This window comes from Nomascus leucogenys, chromosome 21, assembly GCF_006542625.1.
Source record: "Nomascus leucogenys isolate Asia chromosome 21, Asia_NLE_v1, whole genome shotgun sequence".
Classification (NCBI taxonomy): Eukaryota; Metazoa; Chordata; class Mammalia; order Primates; family Hylobatidae; genus Nomascus; species Nomascus leucogenys.
In genome coordinates this window covers 82,002,107-82,027,290 of record NC_044401.1, presented here as the reverse complement: position 1 = coordinate 82,027,290, position 25,184 = coordinate 82,002,107, and the positions used below count along the sequence as shown (strand labels likewise).

Below are 25,184 nucleotides of genomic sequence, written 5' to 3'. Positions count from 1 at the left end.
GGTGGACCCTGTGGCCTTGAGCGTTGTCGGTGGAGGAATGGTGCCTGTTGGCGTTGAGTGGATGGAGGCAGAAGTGGCCATCTGTGCGTGGGTAGGGGTGATGACTGTGTGAGAACTTGGAGTCACCAAGGTGGTGGAGAAAGGTGGAGCATGAGTGGGAAGAGTGGTCTGAGGGTGTGATGGGGTTGGATAGGTAGTGGTGGTCTGGAAGGATGTTGTGGTCGTAGGACCTGTGGAAGAGAAGGGACTGCTCCCTGTAGGTGGGGAGTGTGTGGTGAAGGGTGTGGGTAGCCTGCTGCTGGTGGCCGAGGTGGTGTGGGCCACAGGGGTGCCAGTTCCTTTACTGGTGGGGTTGGGGGTGATGGTGGTGGAAGTTGGGGTGACTTCAGGATGGTGTGTGGAGGAAGTGTGTGAATGTAGGGATGTAGAGGTTTTGGCTGTGCTGAATGAGCTTGGGGCTTGGCTGGTCCCACTGGTGGTCAGCGTCGTTGGTGGGGCTGTGTGGGTGGACCCTGTGGCCTTGAGCGTTGTTGGTGGAGGAACAGTGCCCGTTGGTGTTGAGTGGATGGAGGCAGAAGTGGACATCTGTGCGTGGGTAGGGGTGATGACTGTGTGAGTAACCGGAGTCACCAAGGCCGTGGAGAAAGGTGGAATGTGAGTGGGAAGTGTGGTCTGAGGGTGTGATGGGGTTGGATAGGTGGTGGTGGTCTTGACGGATGTTGCAGTCATGGGACCTGTGGAAGAGACGGGACTGTTCCCTGTAGGTGGGGAGTGTGTGGTGAAGGGTGTGGGTAGCCTGCTGCTGGTGGCCGAGATGGTGTGGGCCACGGGTGTGCCGGTTCCTGTACTGGTGGGGTTGGAGGTGATCGTGGTAGAAGTTGGGGTGACTTCAGGATGGTGTGTGGAGGAAGTGTGGGAAGGTAGGGATGTAGAGGCTTTGGCTGTGCTGAATGAGCTCGGGGCTTGGCTGGTCCCCCTGGTGGTCAGTGTCGTTGGGGGGGCTGTGTGGGTGGACCGTGTGGCCTTTAGCGTTGTCGGTGGAGGAATAGTGCCTGTTGGCGTTGAGTGGATGGAGGCAGAAGTGGCCATCTGTGCGTGGGTAGGGGTGATGACTGTGTGAGAACTTGGAGTCACCAAGGAGGTGGAGAAAGGTGGAATGTGAGTGGGAAGTGTGGTCTGAGGGTGTGATGGGGTTGGATAGGTAGTGGTGGTCTGGAAGGATGTTGCAGTCACAGGACCTGTGGAAGAGAAGGGACTGCTCCCTGTAGGTGGGGAGTGTGTGGTGAAGGGTGTGGGTAGCCTGCTGCTGGTGGCCGAGGTGGTGTGGGCTACAGGGGTTCTGGTGCCTGTACTGGTGGGGTTGGGGGTGATGTTGGTGGTAGAAGTTGGGGTGACTTCAGGATGGTGTGTGGAGGAAGTGTGTGAATGTAGGGATGTAGAGGTTTTGGCTGTGCTGAATGAGCTCGGGGCTTGGCTGGTCACACTGGTGGTCGGTGTCATTGGTGGGGCTGTATGGGTGGACCCTGTGGCCTTGAGCGTTGTCGGTGCAGGAATGGTGCCTGTTGGCGTTGAGTGGATGGAGGCAGACGTGGACATCTGTGCGTGGGTAGGGGTGATGACTGTGTGAGAACTTGGAGTCACCAAGGAGGTGGAGAAAGGTGGAACGTGAGTGGGAAGAGTGGTCTGAGAGTGTGATGGGGTTTGATAGGTAGTGGTGGTCTGGATGGATGTTACAGTCATAGGACCTGTGGAAGAGATGGGACTGCTCCCTGTAGATCGGGAGTGTGTGGTGAAGGGTGTGGGTAGCCTGCTGCTGGTGGCCGAGATGGTGTGGGCCACGGGTGTGCCGGTTCCTGTACTGGTGGGGTTGGAGGTGATGGTGTTAGAAGTTGGGGTGACTTCAGGATGGTGTGTGGAGGAAGTGTGGGAAGGTAGGGATGTAGAGGTTTTGGCCGTGCTGTATGAGCTTGGGGCTTGGCTGGTCCCCCTGGTGGTCAGTGTCGTTGGTGGGGCTGTATGGGTGGACCCTGTGGCCTTGAGCGTTGTCGGTGGAGGAATGGTGCCTGTTGGCGTTGAATGGATGGAGGCAGACGTGGACATCTGTGCATGGGTAGGCGTGATGACTGTGTGAGTAGTTGGAGTCACCAAGGAGGTAGAGAAAGGTGGAACTTGAGTGAAAAGTGTAGTCTGAGGTTGTGATGGGGTTGGATAGGTAGTGGTGGTCTGGAAGGATGTTGCAGTCACAGGACCTGTGGAAGAGAAGGGACTGCTCCCTGTAGGTGGGGAGTGTGTGGTGACGGGTGTGGGTAGCCTGCTGCTGGTGGCTGAGGTGGTGTGGGCCACGGGCGTGCTGGTTCTTATACTGGTGGGGTTGGGGGTGATGGTGGTAGAAGTTGGGGTGACTTCAGGATAGTGTGTGGAGGAAATGTGTGAATGTAGGGATGTAGAGGTTTTGGTTGTGCTGAATGAGCTCGAGGCTTGGCTGGTCCCACTGGTGGTCGGTGTCATTGGTGGGGCTGTGTGGGTGGACCCTGTGGCTTTGAGTGTTGTCGGTGGAGGAATGGTGCCTGTTGGTGTTGAGTGGATGGAGGCAGACGTGGACATGTGTGCGTTGGTAGGGGTGATGACTGTGCGAGTAGTTGGAGTCACCAAGGTGGTGGAGAAAGGTGGAATGTGAGTGGGAAGTGTGGTCTGAGGATGTGATGGTGTTGGATAGGTAGTGGTGGTCTGGAAGGATGTTGCAGTCACAGGACCTGTGGAAGAGATGGGACTGCTCCCTGTAGGTGGGGAGTGTGTGGTGAAGTGTGTGGGTAGCCTGCTGCTGGTGGCTGACGTAGTGTGGGCCACAAGGGTGCCGATTCCTGTACTGGTTGGGTTGCGGGTGATGGTAGTAGAAGTTTCGGTGACTTCAGGATGGTGTGTGAAGGAAGTGTATGAATGTAGGGATGTAGATGTTTTGGCTGTGCTGAATGAGCTCAGGGATTGGCTGGTCCCACTGGTGGTCGGCGTCATTGGTGGGGCTGTGTGGGTGGACCTTGTGGCCTTGAGCGTTGTCGGTGGAGGAATGGTGCCTGTTGGCATTGAGTGGATGGAGGCAGAAGTGGCCATCTGTGCGTGGGTAGGGGTGATGACTGTGTGAGTACTTGGAGTCACCAAGGAGGTGGAGAAAGGTGGAAAATGAGTGGGAGGTGTAGTGTGAGGGTGTGATGGTTTTGGATAGGTAGTCGTGGCATGGAAGGATGTTGCAGTCACGGGACCTGTGGAAGAGATGGGACTGCTCCCTGTAGGTGGGGAGTGTGTGGTGAAGGGTGTGGGTGGCCTGTTGCTGGTGGCTGACGTAGTGTGGGCCACAGGGGTGCTGGTTCCTGTACTGGTGGGATTGGGGGTGATGGTGTTGGTAGAAGTTGGGGTGACTTCAGTATGGAGTGTTGAAGAAGTATGTGAGTGTAGGGATGTAGAGGTTTTGACTGTGCTGAAAGAGCTGTGTGCTTGGCTGTTCCCGCTGGTGGTCACTGTCATTTGTGGTGTTGTGTGCGTGGACCCTGTGCCTGTGGCCTTGACCGTTGTTGGTGGAGGAATGGTGCCTGTTTTTGTTGAGTGGATGTACGCGGAAGTGGAGAGTTGTGCGTGGGTAGGGGTGATGACTGAGTGAGTACTTGGAGTCACCAAGGAGGTGGAGAAAGGTGGAACGTGAGTGGAAAGTGTGGTCTGAGGGTGTGATGGTGTTGGATACGTAGTGGTGGTCTGGAAGGATGTTGCAGTCATAGGACCTGTGGAAGAGATGGGACCGGTTTCCGTAGGTGGGGAGTGTGTGGTGAAGTGTGTGGTTGGCCTGCTGCTCGTGGCTGAGTTGGTGTGGGCCACAGTGGTTCCGGTGCCTGTACTGGTAGTGTTGGGAGTAGTCGTGGTGGTAGAAGTTGGGGTGATTTCTGGAGGGTGTGTGGAAGAAGTATGTGAATGTAGGGATGTAGAGGTTTTGGCTGTGTTGAATGAGCTGTGGGCTTGGCTGGTCCCACTGGTGGTCCCTGTCATTGCTGGGACTGTGTGTGTGGACCCTGTGTGTGTTGCCTTGACCGTTGTTGATGAAGGAATGATGCCTGTTGGTGTTGAGTGGATGGAGGTGGAAGTGGACATCTGTGGGTGGGTAAGGGTGATGACTGTGTGAGTACTTGAGGTCACCGAGGAGGTGGAGAAAGGTGGAACCTGAGTGGGAAGTGTGGTGTGAGGTTGTGATGGGGTTGGATAGGTAGTGGTAGTCTTGAAGGATGTTGTAGTCATAGGACCTGTGGAAGAGCTGGGTCTGCTCCCCAAAGGTGAATGTGTGGTGAAGGATGTGTGTGGCTCACTGATGGTGGCTGAGGTGGTGTGGGCCACAGGGGTGCTGGTTCCTGCACTAGTGAACTTGGGAGTAATGTTGGTGATAGAAGTTGGTGCGGTTTCAGGATGGTGTGTGGAGGAAGCATGTGAGAGGACGGATGTAGAGGTTTTGGCCGTGCTGAATGAGCTGTGCGCTTGGGTGGTCCGAATGGTGGTCCCCGTCATTGGTGAGGCTGTGTGTGTGGACCCTGTGTCCGTGAGTGTTGTCAGTGGAGCATTGGTACCTGTTGGCGTTGAGTGGATGGAGGCAGAAGTGGACATCTGTGCGTGGGTAGGAGTGATGACTGTGTGAGTACTTGGAGTCACTGACGAGCTGGAGAAAGGTGGAACGTGAGTGGGAAGTGTGGTCTGAGGATGTGATGGGGTTGGATAGGTAGTGGTGGTCTTGAAGGATGTTGGAGTCATAGGACCTGTGGAAGAGAGGGGACTACTCCCTGTAGGTGGGGTGTGTGTGGTGAAGGGTGGTGGTGGCCTGCTGCTGGTGGCCGAGGTGGTGTGGGCCACAGGGGTTCCGGTGCCTGTACTAGTGGGGTTGGGAGTAATGGTGGTAGTAGAAGTTGCGGTGGTTTCTGGATGATGTGTGGAGGAAGCATGTGAGAGGAGGGATGTAGAGGTTTTGGCTGTGCTGAAGGAGCTGTGGACTTGGCTGGTCCCACTGGTGGTCACTGTCATCGTTGGGGCTGTGTGTGTGGACCCTGTGGTCGTGAGCGTTGTCGGTGGAGAAGTGGTGCTTGTTGACATTGAGTGGATGGAGGCAGAAGTGGACATCTGTGGGTGGGTTGGGGTGATGACTGTGTGAGTACTTAGAGTCACCAGCGAGGTGGAGAAAGGTGGAACGTGAGTGGGAAGTGTGGTCTGAGGGTGTGATGCGGTTGGATAGGTAGTGGTGGTCTGGAAGGGTGTTGCAGTCACAGGACCTGTGGAAGGGAAGGGACTGCTCCCTGTAGGTGGGGAGTGTGTGGTGAAGGGTGTGGGTAGCCTGCTGCTGGTGGCTGAGGTGGTGTGGGCCACAGGGATTCCAGTGCCTGTAGTAGTGGGGTTGGGAGTAATTGTGGTGGTAGAAGTTGGGGTGATTTCTGGAGGCTGTGTGGAGGAACTGTGGGAAGGTAGGGATGTAGAGGTTTTGGCTGTGCTGAATGAGCTGTGGACTTGGCTGGTCCCACTGGTGGTCCCCGTCATCGTTGGGGCTGTGTGCGTGGACCCTGTGGCCTTGACCATTGTTGATGAAGGAATGATGCCTGTTGGTTTTGACTGGATGGAGGCGGAAGTGGACATCTGTGGGTGTGTATGGGTGATGACTGTGTGAGTACTTGGAGTCACCGAGGAGGTGGAGAAAGGTGGAACGTGAGTGGGAAGTGTGGTCTGAGGATGTGATGAGGTTGGATAGGTAGTGGTGGTCTTGAAGGATGTTGTAGTCATAGGACCTGTGGTAGTGCCAGGAGTGTTTTCTGAATGTGGAGAATGTGTGGTGAAGGGTGTATGTGGCTCACTGATAGTGGCCGAGGTGGTGTGGGCCACAAGGGTGCTGGTTCCTGCACTGGTGGGGTTGGGAGTAATGGTGGTGGTTGAAGTTGGGGTAATTTCAGGATGGTGTGTGGAGGAAGCATGTGAGTAGAAGGATGTAGAGGTTGTGGCTGTGCTGAATGAGCTCGGGGCTTGGCTGGTCTCACTGGTGGTCACCGTCATCGGTGGGGCTGTGTGCGTGGACCCTGTGTTCATGAGCGTTGTTGGTGGAGGAATGGTGCCTGTTGGCGTTGAGTAGATGGAGGCAGACGTGGCCATCTGTGCGTGGGTAGGGGTGATGACTGTGTGAGTACCTGGAGTCACTGAGGAGGTGGAGAAAGGTGGAACGTGAGTGGGAAGTGTGGTCTGAGGGTGTGATGGGGTTGGATAGGTAGTGGTGGTCTGGAAGGGTGTTGCAGTCATAGGACCTGTGGAAGCGATGGGACTCCCCGCCGTAGGAGGGGAGTGTGTGGTGTGTGGGGTTTGGGGCGTTGTGTATTCAGTAGTCGTTCTTGTTTGAGTGGTCTCTGTGGCTGTGGGCCTCGTGGGTTGCCCTGGCTGTGGGGTGGTTGGGCCTGTGGTGCTTGCTGGGGTTGGACGTGCTCCTGTCGTCTGGGTGGCCGTTGTTCCTGGCAGTTCCTGATTGGTGGATTTTGCTGTGGGAATTGGTGAAGTTGTCATCGTTATTGTTTTTGTTTCTCTACCCTGACCTCCGCTGGCCTCTTCTTTTGCCTACGTGACCTTTTTGTTCCTGTCTCTGTCTCTGGTCCTGTGACATGGCCCCTGCTGGGCACTCCAGCCTGCCCCAGTGTCTCCATCTCACCTGGACCTGCTCCACATCCTGCCCTGAGCTGAGTGCTGACTCCTTCAGTGCAGCTGCCGCTCTGTGACTGGAAACCAGGCCCTACTTTATCCCCTTCTGGTTCCCTGTGGCCCTGGTGGTGGCCCCCGTCCTCCTGCACCTCTGCTCCCCAGGCCTGCCTCTGTGGGTGCCTGGAGGCCCTCCTCGCCTCCAGCTCCAGCCTGCACTGTTGGGCTGCCTTCCCGCTTGCCCTCTGGGAAATACGGGGTCACCTTTGTGGCTGAATCACTGAATGTGAGCTGGAGGTGGGACCGGGTGCCTTCGGGATTGCTGGCATCCTATAGCGCCGTGACTTACGCAGCGTGGGGCTTGTCCCTGATGTGGCTGGGGTTGGTAGTGTCACCGTGGTCCGTGTTGTGGACTGAGCTGTGGACGTCGTGGCTGGGCTGGCGGTCGATGCCGTGGCCCTGGTTGTGGCCTGGGTCACTGTGGGTTTTGTGGCTGTCGATCTCAGTGTGGCTGTGGGAGGCAGCCCTGATGTGGCTTGTGGGGTGACGGCCGTGGTTGGTCTAGGTGGTTCTGCGGAGGACAGCCGCCCGGAACATCCCCTTGCTGTGGGCCTGCGTCTCGAAGGCTTGTGTCCCAGCCCCCTGCCCTGCTCCTGGGATCCCTGGCCTGCTGTCCGGGACTCAGCCTCCTTGGAGGGGCTCTTCCTCTTGCCTTTGTTAGGTCCTCCCGCCGTACTCCTGGCTGTGGTGGCCAGAGCTGGGGCAGTGACCACATGCTCATGGGGCTGCGGCTGCTCCTGCGCCCACCCTTGCTTAGCTGAGCGGACTGTCATCCTGTCCCCTCCAGGGTCCCTGGGCAGCAGATAGGGCCCTGCCCGGTGTGGGGTGGGGGCAGGCTGCCTGGCAGAGGCCCTGCAGGTCCCACACGGTTTCTAGTGACAGCAGCCAGCAGCAAGGAATGCCCCATGCCGTGACCAGCTTGTCTTTAAAAGTTTTTCCGAAAAATCCCGTTTGGCTCCCAAGCATAGGAAATTCTATGCTGAGAATCTGCTTAGTGGCAGATCTGAGCCAGGAAGCAGGGCCATCCCTGAGCCCACCCCAGCGGTGTACCTAGAACCCCCTGCAGCTGCCCTCTCCATGGGCTTAGCTGGAGGCTCCTTACCTCCCGAGGAGGCCATGGGCTTGATGGATGTGAGCGTGGCTGGAAGGAGGGGTGTCTGGGTGGGGCTGGCAGGGGTGCGATTAGAGCTGGGTGTGGGTCCGGTGGAGCTGAGAAGCCCGATGGTGGTGGAGGTTCCCGTCATGGGCCAGACTTGTGTGGGCCGTGAGCCTGGGTGGGCGGACATGCCATCAGGGCTGCAGGGCACCGGCACATCCTTGGGGAGCACCCTCCCCTCTGCCTGCTTGACCCTGAAGCCGGGCAGCCCTGCATGGGCCGATATGCTGGTCACACAGTTGAGGGCTGGCCCATGGCCCTCTGAGTGCAGCCTGGCTCCTGGCTGGGCCTTCTGCATGGCGGGGGTCACCTGTTGAGGCCCCACTCTGTGCTCATCTGTGGGTCCCGCCAGGGCCACGGGGACCAGGCTGCTTCCTGGCTGTGGGCTGAGCTCCTCCCCGACTCTGATTGCCAGGTTAGACCTGGGAAGGGCACAGGTACTGCCTGCCCCCTCCCTGCTTCCCACCCGACAGATCTCTCCAGGGAGCCAAGGGGAGCCCAGGAAAGGGCCTGCGTCACCTTGGCACCTAGTGTGTGTGCATTCACCTGTGGTGGGCGGCTGCGGCGTGGTGGGCGGCTGCGGCGTGGTGGGCGGCACTGCAAGAAGACGGGGTCAGCTCCCTGTGGTTCTCGAAGCCTCCCCACCCCGTGGGGCCTCCGGGAGCTCCGAGGGCCTGAGTCAGAGACGCTTACCAAGGCTGGGGTGGAGGGGACTGGAGGGGCTGGGAGCCCACCCTCCCCTCTCTCCCTTTCTCCTTCCCAGGATGATTCCCACTCTCTACCCCAGGCACCCTGGCAGGCCTGGTGAGGGTAGGGGGAGCTGGGGGCTGGTGGCAGAGGGGACGGGAAGGCCCAGCGGGGTTCAGTGCTGTGTATTTTTCTCTCGGCTGCCATGGGCTGGAGGCTGCCTGAGTCTCTGGAGACCCAAGTGGCCAGGGTCCCGGAGAGTGGAGTCCCAGAGCTCACGTAAGGGCTCACAGCCCCCGAGGGCTCTCTCCCTTGTTTGTGGGATGAGGATGTGCTTTCTGCCTGCATGCAGGCAGGGGCAGGGTTCTCAGGGCAGCCGACTGGACTTACTGCAGGGCACGCACACCCCCTCCTCGTGGTCGAAGTACTCATCCTGGGAGCAGTTGTAGCAGCCTAGGGTGGAGAACAGCCAGGCTCTGTCTGACCGGTGGCCAGCCAGGCCCACCTGTGTGTTTCCTGCCCTGGCGGCCTCCTTCCTCTCTGCCTTTTTTTTTTTTTTTGAGACAGAGTCTTGCTCTGTCACCCAGGCTGGAGTGCAGCGGCACAATCTTAGCTCACTGCAACCTCTGCCTCCTGGATTCAAGTGATTCTCCTGCCTCAGCCTCCCAAGTAGCTGCAATTACAGGCGCATGCCATGACGCCTGGCTAATTTTTGGATTTTTAGTAGTGATGGGGCTTTGCCATGTTGGCCAGGCTGGTCTCAAACTCTTGACCTCAGGTGATCTTCCTGCCTCGGCCTCCCAGAGTGCTGGGATTACAGTTTCACCCGCACACCTTGCTCTAAGCCCCTCCTTTCCTGCCATGCCTTCCTCAGGCCTTGGTCTCTCATCCCTTGCTTATCACCCGGGGCTGGGGCTTCAATGCCATCTTCCAGTCCTCACCTCCCCCTGGACCTCAGACACCGGCTCCTCTTCTGTGCTGTCCGATGCAGGTGCCCTGCATTGCCCTCCTGAGCCCCAACACATCTGTCCCCTGTGTGTCCGGATGGCTCCAGACACCACCCTTCTCTACCGCTTGGGCCAGGACCTTTTAATCCCAGGACCCTCTGCATTCAGACCTCTGTCTTGGGGCAGCCACAGGCCTCACAAAGACCCCTGCCTCCCAGCCACACCCCACCCCACATGTCTATGTACCCCACACCCCTCTGCAGCCCCGCACCCCTCACTCGCTCCCTCTGCCCTCTGCAGCCCCGCGCCCCTCACTCGCTCGCTCTGCCCTCTGCAGCCCCGCGCCCCTCACTCGCTCGCTCTGCCCTCTGCAGCCCCGCGCCCCTCACTCGCTCGCTCTGCCCTCTGCAGCCCCACCCCCTCACTCGCTCCCTCTGCCCTCTGCAGCGCCGTGCCCCTCACTCGCTCCCTCTGCCCTCTGCAGCCCCGCACCCCTCACTCGCTCTCTCTGCCCTCTGTAGCCCTGCACCCCTCACCCGCTCGCTCTGCCCACTGCCCTGGCTTTCTCAAGGGTTCTGGGCATGAGGCTGCTCCTGGCTGCTCCTCTGGACACTTTCCTGGCTCCCCTCCTCACTTTTCCCATCCTCGCCCTCACATCTGCCTCCCACCAAGGGCCCCAACCACCCTGTGTGGCACAAAAGCCTGTGGCTCTCCCACCCCAGCCTGCCTTTCTCCCCTCCGTGGTGGGCGCCTCAGCCGACACTGGGTCTGCCTCCTTAAGCACCTCTCCCTGGCTGGGAGGGAAACTCCAGGGTGCAGGACTGTTTGTTTTGTGTAAGGCCAGGTCCCCTGACCTGGAACCGGCCTGGAGGACAGAGGTGCTCAGGACGCATCTGCTGAGTGACTGTGTGTGAAAGAATGAATGTGCAAATGAATGCATGAATGTGCGTGTGTGTGTATGAGCGAGTGTGCATGAATAAGCAAGCATGAATGAATGAATGAATGAATGAATGAATATGTGTGAATGAGTGTGCGTGAATGAATGTTGAATGTGCATGAATGTGCATGAGTGAATGTGCGTGAGTGAATGAACAAATGTGCGTAAATGCATGAATCTGCGTGAGTGTGCATGAATGTGCGTGAATGTGTGAATGAGCATGAATGAATGTGTGTGAATGTGTTGAGTGAATGCGTGAATGAATGAATGTGAATGAGCGTGAATATGTTGAATGAGTGTGCGTGAGTGAATGAGTGTGAATGGATGAATGTGTGTGGAGTGAATGTGAATGAATGTGCGTGAATGTGTGTGAATGAATGTGCATGAGTGTGTGTGAGTGGATGAACAAATGTGCGTGAATGAATGAATATGGGTGAATGAATGTGCATGAATCTGCATGAATGAATGTGAATGTGCGTGACTGAATGAATGTGTGAATGAATGTGCGCAAATTAATGAATGTGTGAATTAATGAGCATGAATGAATGAATGTGTGAATGCATGAATGTGTGTGAATGAATGAATGTGCATGAATGAGTGAATGGGTCCCCCTGTGTATCTGCATTGCCTCCCCGCCACCTGGCACCTTCGATGTTGCTGCCTGGGACGCTCTGTGGCTGGCTGGGGCAGAGGCAGGGCTGGTAGTGCCACGTGCAGTTGGCCTCCTGTGTGTACTGGTACTCGCCATGGCTGTCCTGCGTGTGCGTGTTGTAGAAGCCGCAGTAGATGGCTGGGAGGAAGAGAGCCGTCAGCGGGTGGGGTTCCTGGCCCTGGCCCTGGCCCTGGCCCGGTGGTTCCCCTGGGCATGCGTGGAACCTGAGCGTGGGCGGGGAGGGTCTGGGCCCTCTTGGTGGAGCTTCCCCTGGGCAGCTGGGGGCTGCGGGAGGGCCAGGGTGGCCCTGCAGGGCACAGCCCGGCGCCTGTCCAGGGAGAAGGGCCTGTGGGCAAGGGCAGCTCTGCGCCGGCCCTTGGTGGTGCTGGGTGGCAGGGGCTGGAGCAACCTGTGGGTGGGGTGGTCACTCACGGCAGAAGTCCGGGGTCCTCCAGTCCACGCACACACCCTTGTCCAGACAGGCTTGGGCGTAGGCAGCCACGGCATCGCACAGACACTCACAGTCCCCGCCACTGTCACACCCACATGCGTCGCGCACGCAGGCCTCGTAGTAGGGCAGGTGGTATACCTGCAGGGGCGTGTGCCAATCAGTGTCTGGCCGCCGAGGGATGGCGGCGTACCAGGCTTTGCCACCTGCAGGGCCCTCAGTGTGGTCAGGCCGGAGTGTGGCGGTAAGGGCGCTCGGACTCGGTGAGTGGCACCACGTGGACCTCAGCCCTGACCGCCAGCCACGCTCCCGGAGCCGATGCTGCCACGGAGGCCTGACCCGAGCTCGCGCCTTGAGAACCGCCATCGGGACCAAGGTGCCGCTGCTGCTAACCATGGCCACTGCAGCCCTGCCCAGGGTCTCCGCTCCCCCCATGTCACGCTCACATTCAGCGGGCCAGTGCCATGCTGTTCCACCACGGGGTGCCCCCGTCCTCTCAGTTCTTACTGCGTCATGATGTCCGGATCACACCCTGGGCTGGGAAGTGCACGCCCTGCATCCTGGCGGTCTCCCTGACCACCGGCTCCTGAGCAGGGGGCCCACCAGGCGATGCTGCCCCAGGGGACTCATGGCACTGTCTGGGGGTGCTATTGGCATCTGGTGGGCAGAGGCCAGGGGGCTGCTAAACAGCCACAGTGCACGAGTCGGCCCCACATCAGGGCCCTGCGCCCAGGCAGAGGGTCTGAACCTCTCTGCACCCTGACCTGGCTAGTCTGGGATCCCATGGAGGGAGAACCGTGCCTGGCTTCCCCACCCCCTCCCCCGCCCCCACTGGACATTTGTGGAGGAACAGGCGCACAGCCCTCGTGCCCGGTGCCCACCTTGCTGTGGCAGGCGGCAAAGGTCTGGCTGTTGATGATGCTGCACTTGCGCTCGGCCCAGGAGCGCCGGAAGGCGTTGAGACTGCAGGGGTCCGCCACGAAGCTCACGTCCCCGCACAGCGGGCTCTCCTTCCACGAGTTCACAAACTCCAGCTCGCTGGACGCCACATACCTGCTGCGTGTCTCGAAGTCATCCTTCATGTTCCCATTGAAGTTGCCACACAAGCCGCAGAGGGGATCCTGCAGGCAGCGGCATCAGGCCGGGCCCAGGGGCCATGCCATCTGTCTCCGCCCCTGTGTCAGGGAGGGCCTGGGAGGACGCAGAGGGCGTGCGGTACCTGGGAGGCACGGGCGATCCTGATGAGGACGGTCATGTGCCTGTTCCAGATGAGCGTCAGGTTGTACCTCCCGGGGACGCTGATGTCCACGACAAGGCTCAGCGCACCTGGCGTCACCCCGAGCTGCACGTGGGGCTCCTCCCCGGTGACTGTGTAGTTTCTGTCTGCCAGCACCACGGACAGGCCCTGTGGGGTGGGGTTGGCATAGGACTGCCTGTCTGTCTCCCCCGGCCCCTGGCACGGCCGTGCTGGACCGAGCTCTCGGAGACAGAGCTGCCCAGGTCTGTTAAGGCCATGCACAGGAGTGCCTGCTGAGAGCCAGCTCGAGGCAGAAGGGCCTGGCATGCCTGGCACAGGGCTGAGGGCTGAAGCTCGGGCTTCCTGGAGAGTCCCTCCCCTCTGCCTGGGAGACATTCCGCAGCCCCTGAAACCTTGTGGGGGACAAACACCCCTGGTCCTGAGCGTCTGGCCCGGGAGGGGCAGCAGGCACCCCTCAAGGAGAGGCAGGCGGGGAGGGCTGCACCTCGGGGCAGGACCTGGAGGCTCCAGTGGGCAGGATCCAGCTGTGTGGCAGGGGCCCTACCGCCCGTCCTGCCCTGCCAGAGTCTGCCCGGCTGCTCACCCCTAGGAAGATCTTGATGGCCCGTGAGCACGTGACCCCGGAGTTCCCACAGATGACGTTCTCTGTCAGGATCTTGAAGGTGGGCTGTGAATCGTTGACACCACAGCCGTCCTGCAGGGAGAGGGCGCTGAGGAGGAGCCCTGGGGGCCGTGCCTCTGGGTCCCTGGCCCCTGCGGCTCCGCGCCCGGTGGTTACCGTGGCCAGGATGTACTCGCAGTTGCCGTCGAATACGAAACGCTGGCCGTCGAAGGTGATGACGTGGCCCTCCCCGTAGAGGGTGCAGGTGGATGGGCAGTGGGTGCCCTGCTGGCAGGCCCACCTCCCCCTCGAGCAGGTGCTGTGGAGACAGCAGGGTGTGGATGGCAGGCCCCGGCCCTCCTGCCATACTGGGTGTGGTCCCTGGAGAGGCCAGGCTGCACCTCTGGACGCCCCCGCCTCTGGGACAGCCCCACCCCGGGCAGCCCCCGCCTGCCCCAGAAGGCCCCAGGAGCCCAGGGCGTCTGAAGTGAGGCTTTGTCTCACCAGGTCCTGCAGTCAGTGTGGAGCTCAGCTCCTCCAGGGTAGGAGACCCCCGAGAACTCACACGGGCACTCCTCGGGGGGCACACACTGCCCGTCGGCATTCTCGTAGAGGCCCTCGGCGCAGACACAGCCAGGCTCACACTTGGTGGGCACCTGGAGGGAGGCAGGTCAGTGGCTCCTGGGAGGGTGGCCTCAGCCAGCCGCTGCCCAGCCGTGGGCGCCTCTGAGACCGCCCGGCGTGTCTCCCAGGCCCTCTCCCTGAATACAGCCCTGCTCTGTGGCCTTTGTGGGCAGCTGGGCTTACTGCCTTAGCAAAGTTTCCCCCACCTCGTGGAAGGTCCTGGGACCCAGTGCACACGGCTGGGCTGCTGTACTCACCCCCACACGTGGGCAGCCCACCCTCCCCAAGCTAGTGCCCACTGTCCTCAGGGAGCCCTGCAGACGAGCCCCCGGGGCCTCCAGCTGCCCAGCCACAGGGCCGCTCCCACCTCGTGGCCCGCCCCAGGCACCCGCCGCAGGGCAGAATGTGGCCGGGTCTCCTGGAGTTCTGTGGAAACCCCCTCAGGGTTCAGCTGGGGCCTGGGCGTTATCCCCGCTCCTCGCGTGCCCCCTTACGCAGGCAACACCGGTGGCCAGCATCTGGCATGTGGGGGCACAGGCCGCCCCAAACTTGTTCTCGGAGGACTGGCTGCAGGACTCGAAGGTCTTAGGGGCCTGGCAGGAGGCTGCAGGAAAGAGGGGTGTGCAGTCAGGACACTCAGAGGAAGCTGGGGCCCCTCACAGTCCCAGCCTGTGGCCGGCGCTGCTGTACGTACCCAGGAACATCTGTGGCCGCTGCGGGCAACTCAGCCGCCCGTTGATGCAGTGGCTGCAAGAGAGAGGCTGCGTGAGCCCCCGGGGCCTGGCAGGGACCCCCGCCCGGCCCCTGCCTGGTCCCTCACCAGGTGACGCCGTTGATGACGGTGGACTGCTCGGCCAGGATGAACTTGTAACCCTCCAGTGTGCACGGGCACTGGGCCTTGCGCACACACTCGCCCTTGTGGTTCAGGTAGGTGCCATTGGGGCAGTTGCAACCGTCCACGGGCACGGCGCTGGGGTGGCACTCGGCGGCACGGTCCGACAGCGACAGGCAGGTGCGCTCACAGGCTTGGCTGTTGTAGCTGAAGGTGGTGTTGCCCGTGCAGGGGACGGCTGTTGGGGACACAGGCATCAGACCCCCTGGGAGGGGGCGGCCGGGAGGGCGAGCTTGGGTTCCGCTGCCTGCAGGGCACTGCAGAGCCTCAGAGCTTGGGGCCCCAGGACACCCCCTCGTGAGCCCAGCCTGCCGTGACCCTGCTTAAGCCCCATTGGGCACTCACTGCAGTTGTCCACACTGCTTCTCCAGCCCCAGAGCAGGACGCCCCGAGAGGAGCAGGCGTGTACGTAGTCTCCCAGGGCGGCGCAGATGTGGGGAAAGGTCTCCTCGTAGTTGCAGGCCTGGTACACGCACCTCTGCGGGCAGAGAGCCAGCATGCGCTGGTGGCAGGCACCCTGCCCTGGGGACGTGGGGGTCCCAGACCTATGCCCTTGGGTGCCTGAGACCTTGTCAGCCACCACGGCCTCCTCTGCAGCCCTCCCAAGACACCCTCGGGCCCTCACCTTGTAGAAGGGCGCAGGGTTCACTGTGGCGTGGCACCTCTCGAACACCGTGCCTGTCCTCAGCAGCACGGAGCAGTGGGTCTCCGCACACACCTCTGGGGACGACAGGCCCGGGCGTGAGTCCTGGCCCCTCCCCATTCCAGCCACGGCTCCTCCCAGGGACCCCCCACCCTGGCAGCTAGGCCTGTGGTCGAGTCCAGGGGTCTGTCAGAACTGTGTGCGCTGCGGGGGCAGCCGGGGGAGTGGGGGGCCAGACACTCACTGTTGAGCTGGCTCATGGAGCAGGGGTCAGTCTCACGCTCCAGAGCGGCCGGACAGTTCCCCGCCCGCCAGGAGTCCACAAACAGCGTGGCGGTGCCCTCGGCGATACCCACGCTGGTGGTGAAGTCATCCGTCGTGTCCCCATTGAAGTTGCCACAGAGCCCTGAGCCGGCGGGGCGTCAGCTCGACTTGAGCCCATCCCTCCCGCACCCATTCCTGCCCACACGCCCTGGAGCTCCTGTCCTTCCTCTAACAGTGCCCTGGGTGAGAGGCTGCGGGGGCCACACATGCCTGTTACCCCCGGGGGCTCCCCAGACACAGAGGGTTGTGTGAACCTCTCTTGGACCTTTCTCCTCCCCTGGTCATGGCCAGATCCTGTAGGGATGAGGCAACAGGGCCACCTGGAGGGGCAGGGACTCACCTCTGGTCTGACCTCTGAACTGGGGCCCAACAGTGACATAGGCCTGGAAGACGGGGCGCAGCTGGACCACGAGCTCCAGCCCGAAGCTGGTGGCCATCTGGAGGTGAGTAGACGTCTGCCTGAAGACCGTGATGTTGCCTGCAGGACGCAGTGCTCAATGGGCCGTCTGGGCCCCCTCCCCGCCCACTGCAGCCCACCCCAAAGGCACAGCTCTGGGGGGTCACGGACTGGGCCAGGACGTACGAGTCTTGTACGGCAGCCACTTGGCTTCTCCGTTGTTGGTGACCACCTCGTCCTGAGAGATCACAATTTTGTCCTGGAGAGAGGGTGGCCTGAGTCAGGGCGCAGGCACCAGGGAGCGGAGCCCTGCTGGCAGGAACGGGCGCAGGAAAGGCCTTACCTGCCTGGAGAGGTAGACCACAGCCACCAGGGAGGTCTCAGAGTGTGAGAAGCCGGACTTGTCATACACAGCCATGAGGGCACCGTCCTCGGGAAGCTGGGGGCTCTGCGAGGGAGTGGGGCTCAGACACGGGTGGGGTCACCGGGAGTGCCTCCCGCCATGGGCCACAGGGCTCGTCCTACCTGGAGGAGGATGTAGGTGCAGGTGCCGTGGAAGCGGTAGGGCATGGCATCGAACGTGGTGACAAAGGAGCCACCTTCCAGGGAGCAGTGGCCGGGGCATGGCCGCTCCGTGCACGCCCAGCGGCCCAGGGTGCACCGGCTGTGGGTGGGCGTGGGGGCAGTGGCATGGTGGGCAGGGCCGCTGGAGCCGGACAGCACACCCCTGCCCACCCTAGGCCAGCGGAACCCCTGCCGGCTGGCCAGAGCCCCCTCCAGCGCCTCACTCACCAGGTTTGGCAGGCGGCTACTGTGACCTCCCCGGGGGCATACATGGCACCGTTGAGCACACAGGGGCACTGGGCGATGGGCACGCAGGTGTGGTTATTGGAGAGGTCATTGAGGACCGTACCTGCAGGAGAGGGTCTTCTTGGGGCTTGGGTGGGACTGACAGTCTCCCACTCTCCCCTCCCTGGCTCCAGGGAGACGCCCCATCCAGCCTGGGCCGTGACTTCTCACTCCAGCTGCACTTGCATTCACAACTCTATGCCAGGCCCTGGGCATGCACAGCCCCTCGTGCCAATGTGCCCAGGCCAGGTTCTTGGTGAGTGGTGGCCTCCAGCAGGCAGGGACGTGTAACTGTCCCTTGGGCCCAGCTCAAACTCTGCCTTCTCTTGGCAGCTCCTAGATCCCAGTGAGCAGCCCTCACTGCCTGTGGGTTTGCAGGGGTGGCCATGGCTGGGGGACCTGCAGGCTGTAAGCGTGCGGGCGGGAAAAGTCTGTCCCAGGGCAAGAGGCGCCGGAGCTGGGACTCAGACGGAGGAATGTTGGGGTGAGCCGGGTCGGGGTGGGTGGGGTCTAACGTCCCCTTGTCCCTGTACTCTCTCCAGGGGTCCCAGGGAGAGTGAGTGCCTGCGACTGCCCTCACCTTCCGGGCAGAAGCACCCGAAGGTGCAGGAGCTGGAGCAGCTGTGCTGCGGGTTGGAGCAGGTCTTCACGCAGGCCGAGCCGCACTCCTGGTACACCTGGTTGGCCGGGCACTGACCCACGGCTGTGGGCACACGTGGCTCCAGTGAGAGGGTCCCACCCCCCACCCCTCCCTGGCCCAACCCCCCACCCCTCCCTGCCCCACCCCCCCACCCCTCCTTGCCCCACCCCCCACCCCCCACCCCTCCCTGCCCCACCCCCTCACCCCCCCACCCCTCCTTGCCCCACCCCCCACCCCTCCCTGCCCCACCCCAGCTTGGTGGAGGACTTAGCCCAGCCCCTCCTCCATCTAGAAGCAGCAGCGAGGACCTCAGACCAGGAGGGATGCAGGCGTCACGTCAGGCAGTCCAGGGGCTGGGAGAGCTGGGTCTGGAGCCCTCGGCCTCCCCACCCCTCCCCCTCCCTTCCGTGGACTCACAGCACAGGCCGGGGCCCCGCCAGCGGCGGACGGGCTGGCCCACCATGCTGCATTGGCGGGAGTACTCGGACAGGGTGGCGCAGCTGCTGTTCTGAGGGCCTGTCTGGGTGGCTGCGGCCACGTCCACCTGGCAGCTTAGCACGAAGGGCTCCTTGGACACGCTGCACTCAGGGGCCACCAGGGTCAGCAGCTGGGTGCAGATCCGGGCCTGGGAGGGCCACTCAGGGTCATGGGGGCAAAGGCCACACCCCATGCCACCACGACTGGGGAGGTCGGGTAGGGCGTATGTGATGGGGCTGCTTGTGGGGGCCCTTGGTGGTCTCGGCGACCCTGTCAGACCTGGGGTCAGCCCCACCTGGAGCCCCCTTGCTTACATGCTGGGCCTGCCGGACGTGGGTGCTGGGGACGTCCTCCAAGGTGCAGATCTCGCCGGGGTCGTCCAGCTTCTGGAGGGCAGTGAACTTGTGGGGTTCCAGGAACTTGCCTGGGGGTGCAGAATGGGGGTCAGCACCGTGGGGGCTGGGCCTCAGAGGCCCACCTGCCCCCCACCTGGAGGCCCCCAGCCCTGCCCCCCACCTACCCTCCTTGCTCAGAACAGAGGCCCCCCAGCCCTGGCCCCACCTAGAGGCCCCCCAGAGGCCCTCCAGAGGCTCCCCCACCTACCCTCCTCACTGACAAACTCGTTGGTCACCTTCCCATCAAAGTTCCCGCAAAGCCCGCACATCTGACCCATGTACTTCTGCTCCACCAGAACCTGCGGGAGACAGCTCTGCTGGGGGCCAGGGGGCCTCTCATCCGCTGTGGAGGGCTCTCAATTCCTGCTCCTGGACCCAGAGCCCCCATCATCCCCCCATTGCTCATCTGCCTCTTCTTGTGGGAGCCTAATTTTCCAGCGGAGAAGCCGAGTCACCTACAAAACCTAGTCCTGGCTCATGTTGCTGGCCAGGGGTCAGCACTGCTTGGCACGAAGGGCCTGGCTGCATGGCAGCCTGAGGGCTGGCCGGGACCCCCAAGGAGGGCAGCCCTTCCCGAGTCCCACCTGCCCCCCAGTGCTGCGGGTCTCCAGGCCCACCCTGGCCCCTCTCTCCTCACCATGAGGTGGCTGTCAGGACCCCACACGACTTCCAGCTCCAGCTCCAGCTGCTTGGCCACCAGCCGCACGCTCTGGCCAAAGGGTGTGATCTGGAGCCCATTGCTGGTGTAGGGCAGGCTGACGACCCTGTGGGGTGAGGGCAGTCGGTGGTCACCCCTCAGTCCTCTGGCCCCCGGGCCCCGGCCCCCCTGACCTACCCGATGTCCTTGACTGAGATGGTGGCTTCGCTCACGGTGACGACAGAGGCCCCCAGCTCCACGATGATCCGTGAGATGCTCCCGTCTGGGCCTCGCCGCAGCTGGACACTGAAGGTAGGGAAGGCGTCCTTGCAGGTGGCCGCGAAGATGTAGTTGCACGTCCCCGAGAAGTAGTACACATGGTGGTCGAAGGTGGAGAAGTGACCGGCCCCCCACGTGGAGCACTGGCCTTTATCCGGGGCTGCAGAGAGAGCAGACACAGCCCTGTGTCGCCACCATCCTGGCCAGGCAGGGCTAGGGCAGGGAGGGAGGTCGCTTGTCTCCCTGGGCCAGGGTTTTTGAGTTGGGGCCAGGCTGTGGAAACCCCAGGCATCCAATGAACCTGAGTGCTATGGTATATGCCTGGCCAGGAGTCAGCACTGCTGTGGGCATATGTACACACGTGTGTGGGGGTACACGTATGTGGTGTGTGTGTGTGCACATATGTGCGTGTCTCGGGGTGTGTGCATACATGTGTGTCAGGTGTGTCCATGTGTGTTGGAGGGCTGTGTAGGTGTGTATGATACATACCTGCAGGTGTGTTGGGTGTGATTGTGTTGCATGCATGTGTGTGTTTGTGTGAGCTGGGCATGTGTGTTGAGTGCATGTGTGTGCATGCTGGGTGTGTGCATGTGTGTGTAGGGTGTGTGTGTTGGGTGCATGCACATATGTAAGTCATGTGCATGTTGTATGTGTGCACGTTTGCATGTCTGGGATGTGTGTGCATGGGTGTTGGGTGTGTGTGCACATGTGTGTTGGGTGTGTGTGTGTAGGTTATGTGTGTTGGGTGCATGTGCATGTGTGTTGGGTTGTGTGTCTGTGTGTAGAGTGTGTGTTGAATGTGTGCGTGATGTGTGCTCATGCATCTGTGTCATGTACATGTGTATGCATATATCAGGTGTGTATGCATGTGTGTATTGGGTCTGTGTGCATGTGCGTGTGTTGGGTGCATGTGCATGTGTGTTCATGTTGGTGCATGTATGTGTGTGTATGTATGTTGGATGTGTGTGTCTTGGGGGTGACCTGGGCTCTGGGCCCCTCTCTCCTGCACATTGGGCCTGGGTGGTCTGGGCGGCAGGATCAGTGGCCACCATGTTCTTACCTGTCTGGGGAGAGTCCTTCAGCCTCTGGAGGCCTGGGCTGGTGGAGGAGGTGTTGGCCAGACCTGTGTGGACGGGACCCGCAGTCAGTGTGGGGCTGCCCCGTTGTCCCTGAGGGCGCCGCTCACCTCTGCTCAGGGCTGCTCCGCCCGTTTCCCTGCACACACTCGGCGTGCAAGAAGTGTCCGTGGCCCGTGGGGCTCGAGGCCTCAACAGCAAGCCAAGCGCTTGGCCTCCCGTGCTGTCCTTCAGAAGCCCCAGCTTCCTCCCTGCTCTCGTTCACTTCTTTGTTTGTCCACTCAGTTCCAGTTCAGCCGTCAGCCCCTCGGTCATCTGCCAGACACCATCGGCAGATGACAGGCACCCTGTGTGCAGGGTACTCATCCCTGGGGCTTCTGGGCAGGGTGAGGAGGGGCTGGTGTGGGTGGCAGGGGCTTGACAGCAGAGCCGACAGAGCAGGCTGTGCCCACCTCCCCAGCTTGGCTGCCTGGTTTCCCCGAGGGGTCTGCGCCAAGGCCCCACAGCCGGTTCTCCCTGCTCTCAGTGGCTCCGGGGCTCTAAACATGGCCGCTTTCCTGCACATCAGCCTTGAGACAGCCTCGATGTCAGGCCTGGCACTGAGGCCACTGTTGTCAGAGAAACGTCCAGATAGCCCAGTCATGGTGACTCCAGGGCAGGGCAGCGGGGGACGTCCCACCCTGACTCCCAGAGGCTGGGGTGGGGCTGACACCCCCCAGGTCCCACCCCCTTTACCCAGAGGGAGACTTCTCCCACCTCTGGGTCATTCCCCAGACCCTGCCTCTGGGGCTATGGCCCTTCTTGTGGCTCCCATGAGCCCCCAGTGTCTGAGTGCTGGTGGGGCACCTGAGCAGGACCTGTGACCTCTCCTGACCCCTCTTGGGGCCGGGACCCTCCTTGCCCCTGCCCATTGGTTAGCAGGGCACTCACAGCATCTCCCTCCAGATGTAGCTCAGAGATCCCGTTCCTGCCACTCCCCCCCTGTGCTCCCACCCCAGGCTCTGCCCACTTTCTGGGACTTACTTGTTGCTGGTCCCATTACTGCTGGACACCCGTGTCTCCTGTGACTCTGGGGCAGGGGCCTGTCAGCTGGGGGATGGTGTTGCCTGTGGTCCAGGGAGGAGCCAGGCTGCCTGTCCCCCGGCCGCCTGGGTGAGTCCTCTCTGGCACAGGCAGGAGGTCGGGTATTTGAGTGACTGGATTTAAGGAGAATGCCAGCCTTGGCTATATGTGGGACACATATTTGGCTGTGGTCCCCTTTGGCCTTGAGATTGTTTTCTGATGGGCTGCACCTGGCTTATCCCCAGTGTAAGCTGAGTTTACTCCAGACTAGGGTGGGCATGGCACCCAGTAGGTGTTGTGGTCCTCAGCACCCCCACCATTCCTTCCAGGGATGATCTACAGGGCTCAGAAGCACCTGCTGTAGGAGCGTGCAGCACACGGAACCCTTAGCCGTGGAACTCAGTGGTTCCTGGGACGGGGCCCTCGCTGGCCTCTGGTCGGGGAGGGGTGGGAGAGCTCTGAGCGGGAGGAGGAGTTGGCTGCCCGCTGCTAGGCCAGCACCTCTGGAGGCTGCAGAGCTGTGACCGGTCTCCCCTGGGCAATGCCCCCTGCAACTCAGTCTCTCCACCTTTCAGATGGGGGAATGGCACTTGGGAGCCGTCCCCGCTGCAGCACAGACACCTCGGACCCGTGCTTCGGTGCCCTCGGCCCTGCCAGGCTGGCTCCACTGTCCCGGATGGGTGCCTCATTGCTGCATCCCCTGTGCCCCCCACCGCCCTCGCCCTGCTCCACCCGCAGGAGGCTCCCCGAGTCCACTGGCTCCAAGTCGGCTGCCTTCAGCTCTGTCTGAAGCCCAGCGGGAGGCTCCTGTGTTCCTGCCCAGACTGGCTGTGCTTCCCCTCGGCTGATCCCTTGGCCAGGCCCAGGGGTATCTGGGTGGATTGGTCCGCCACCCCCGGCCTCTCAGCCCCTGGATGAGCACGAGGCGGCAGGTGCTCGCTGTTCCTTCTGCACGCTTGGCGGCCGCCCACCCCTGCCTCCCGGCCCACCTTGGCCCAGGCCTGCAGCCCGGCTGTCCGACCCCACACTCTGCCGGCTGAGGCCCCTCCCATGCTGGCAGAGACAGCGCTTAGAGATTATTTGCTGGGGTGATGGGTGGACACCCCCACTTGGCCCTCGACCCTCTGCACTGCCCACAGCCGAGACCTCCAGCCTCCCTGGGCTTCACCACACCTCCCTCCCTGGCTCCAGAGTGGTGGCCCGAGGGACTAGGGGTCGCGCTCTGCTGCAAGTTCAGCCCCACTTCCTGGCACTTGTCCCCAAGCTGTGCCAGGTGTGCAGGTGGGGGCCGGGGTCCCAAGCAGACGGCACCACTGGGAGGGTTCAGAGACCCCCACATCTCCCACGGTTGAAAGGTGGTGCCCAGTGTGGTGGGGAAGGGGCTTCAAGGGAGAGAAGGGGTGGGGCGGGCTTGGGGCACCCTACAGTGGGGCACCCCTGGGGGGGTCCCACTGTGCTCTGAGCCCGAGGTGCCCAGGTTGGCAGCAGCTCCAAGGGCGAGCTCTGTCCCGCCAGCATCCACCCCAGGGGGCTCCCGGCTGTGGAGGAGGGTCAGGGGCCAGCTTGGAGAGGAAGGAGGAGCAGGGAACACAGAGGCCCTCGGGCTGGTGCCTTGGTTGGCAAGAGGGGTCTCCCCAGGCCTCAGGCTGTGGCCACAGAGGGACCCCTTGGGGCTGGCTCCTTCTGGGGGCCTGGGGCAGGACTGGTGGCCACCTGCAGCAGCCACAGGGCAGGTGGTTGGCAGAGGATCCAGGATGTCAGTCCCTCCTGGATCCTGCCTGAGCTGGGTAGGAGAGCGGGGGGAGAGGGCAGGCTGCCTGCGGCGGTTCTGAGCCCAGGATGGCTGTACACCTTCCCCTCCCTTCCCCCGATGGCGGCCACACCAGGGGAGGCGGCGGCCACACCAGGGGAGGCAGCGTCCCCCACTTCTGTAGACTAGGAAACCGAGGCCCAGGGCAGCAGAGACTGTGCCTCTGTCCCCCACACTCCAGAGACCTCTCAGGACTCAGGACCCCACTCGGGGAGGGAGAGCACCAGGCCTGGGCACCAGCACAGCAGCCCACTGTTCCTGCGGGACCTCCGGACCCCACTCCAGCTGAGTGTCCTCCCCGGCTGGCCGCTGTGCCAGCTCACAGGAGGGCGTCCCTGCCCAGGCCCCATGAGGTCCCTGACCGCAACTGGCAGAGCCCAGCGCTGTGGCTGCTGGGGGGACCCGGGCCTGGCAGCGGGGGCTGGTCACGGAGCCGAGGTGGGGCCTCCCCTCCATCAGCGTCCATGTGGGCCGGCCGAGTTGGCGAGGCGAGAAGGCCCAGAGACCCCTGCACACAGGGCCCCTCTGAGGGCACCGCGGTGTCCGGCGCCCCTCGACCTCACTCACCAGCGCTGAGCAGGGCTCCGCAACAGGACAGCAGCAGCCACGGCCGGAGCATGGTGCACAGGGGAGAGGAGCTCGCGCTGGGCCCGGCAGGCCTGCTGCTGCCACCTGTGCGGCTCCAACAGCCAGTCCTGGGTGCCTTATATAGGGTGGCGGGCCCTCCCTCGCCACACCTGCCTGCGCCCCACGGTCCAGCCCCTTAATCACCACTGCCGGCGGGCGCAGCGGTGGCCAAACAGGATCTGGGCCTGCTTTATCAGGACTCGGCTTTCTTTGGAAAATCCTGCAGGCAGCGGCCCCATTATCACCCACTCCCAGTGGGGGGCTGACGCATGCACACCCCCAAAGGTCCTGCAAACACCCCCTGCATGGGGCCATCCCGGCCCGGGCCCTCCCCGCTGCTGGGTCAACGTGGGCACTGTCAGCCACACGCCTGGTGGCCGGGATGGGCCTGCTGGGGGAGGTCGGGGGCCCTGGGGCACCTTCTCTGCCCCTTCTGGGGATCCCAGTGCTGACCCAGCTTGGGGGGAACCCTGCTGCACCTGAATCCCAGGACCCCCTGAAGGGCGCTGGGCCCACCCCTCACCCTGAGTTCCCTGCCCAGCAGGAAAGATCACCCAGTGGGAGGGACCTTGCCGGGGGTGTTGGGGAGCAGGGGCTCCGCCGTCTGGGACAGGCAGCAGCCTTGGGGCTCAGACGGGCTGCCCTGGAGGCCTGAGGAGCTACCGTGTCTTTGCAGCCCGCCGGGTCCCAGGCTCGCTCCTGAAGACCCCTCCACAGCTGTTTTCTTCCCCCTCCGAGCGCTGTCGGCAGCCGTCCTGGGCACAGGAACTCGGGGGCCGCTCGTCTGCTGGGCCATCTCTGCGGGGCTGTGGGGTCGCTGGTACGCTCCTGACCCCTTCAGGCAGAGGGGCAGGGACTGGGATGACCAGGGGGCCTCGCCTGTGGAGGCACGTGCCACGCCTGAGGGGCCGGGGCCAGGGCAAGGTCTGGTGACATCGGGGTGGTGCTGGTGGCTGGCAGTGGGGGAGGGAGGTGGAGGTCTGAGCGGTCGCCAGGATTGCCCCAGCCTCGTTTGG

The 25,184-nt window shown here is 62.3% G+C and overlaps 1 protein-coding gene across 1 annotated transcript in view; it reads right to left on the bottom strand.

Moving 5' to 3' along the window:
• The window catches only part of MUC6 (mucin 6, oligomeric mucus/gel-forming), a 34,771-nt gene extending 9,791 nt beyond the window's left edge, over positions 1 to 24,980 (bottom strand). The window contains exons 1-33 of the mRNA XM_030802105.1: positions 24,109 to 24,980; positions 20,654 to 20,716; positions 19,513 to 19,753; positions 19,315 to 19,441; positions 18,886 to 18,976; positions 18,597 to 18,706; positions 18,223 to 18,430; positions 17,746 to 17,868; positions 17,109 to 17,229; positions 16,842 to 16,980; positions 16,660 to 16,764; positions 16,503 to 16,575; positions 16,260 to 16,397; positions 15,840 to 16,001; positions 15,578 to 15,672; positions 15,298 to 15,430; positions 14,881 to 15,130; positions 14,755 to 14,807; positions 14,555 to 14,664; positions 13,941 to 14,092; positions 13,614 to 13,755; positions 13,419 to 13,529; positions 12,797 to 12,982; positions 12,459 to 12,698; positions 11,562 to 11,718; positions 11,124 to 11,267; positions 8,984 to 9,046; positions 8,453 to 8,503; positions 7,853 to 8,020; positions 7,040 to 7,261; positions 6,309 to 6,536; positions 3,043 to 3,257; positions 1,024 to 1,530 (exon numbers count right to left, since the gene is read on the bottom strand). Of these exons, the coding sequence (XP_030657965.1) occupies positions 1,024 to 1,530; positions 3,043 to 3,257; positions 6,309 to 6,536; positions 7,040 to 7,261; positions 7,853 to 8,020; positions 8,453 to 8,503; positions 8,984 to 9,046; positions 11,124 to 11,267; positions 11,562 to 11,718; positions 12,459 to 12,698; positions 12,797 to 12,982; positions 13,419 to 13,529; positions 13,614 to 13,755; positions 13,941 to 14,092; positions 14,555 to 14,664; positions 14,755 to 14,807; positions 14,881 to 15,130; positions 15,298 to 15,430; positions 15,578 to 15,672; positions 15,840 to 16,001; positions 16,260 to 16,397; positions 16,503 to 16,575; positions 16,660 to 16,764; positions 16,842 to 16,980; positions 17,109 to 17,229; positions 17,746 to 17,868; positions 18,223 to 18,430; positions 18,597 to 18,706; positions 18,886 to 18,976; positions 19,315 to 19,441; positions 19,513 to 19,753; positions 20,654 to 20,716; positions 24,109 to 24,160 (4,980 nt within the window). The 5' untranslated portion in view covers positions 24,161 to 24,980. The remainder of the gene's footprint in view (positions 1 to 1,023; positions 1,531 to 3,042; positions 3,258 to 6,308; positions 6,537 to 7,039; positions 7,262 to 7,852; positions 8,021 to 8,452; positions 8,504 to 8,983; positions 9,047 to 11,123; positions 11,268 to 11,561; positions 11,719 to 12,458; positions 12,699 to 12,796; positions 12,983 to 13,418; positions 13,530 to 13,613; positions 13,756 to 13,940; positions 14,093 to 14,554; positions 14,665 to 14,754; positions 14,808 to 14,880; positions 15,131 to 15,297; positions 15,431 to 15,577; positions 15,673 to 15,839; positions 16,002 to 16,259; positions 16,398 to 16,502; positions 16,576 to 16,659; positions 16,765 to 16,841; positions 16,981 to 17,108; positions 17,230 to 17,745; positions 17,869 to 18,222; positions 18,431 to 18,596; positions 18,707 to 18,885; positions 18,977 to 19,314; positions 19,442 to 19,512; positions 19,754 to 20,653; positions 20,717 to 24,108) is intronic.
• Between the last annotated feature and the right edge of the window lie 204 nt (positions 24,981 to 25,184).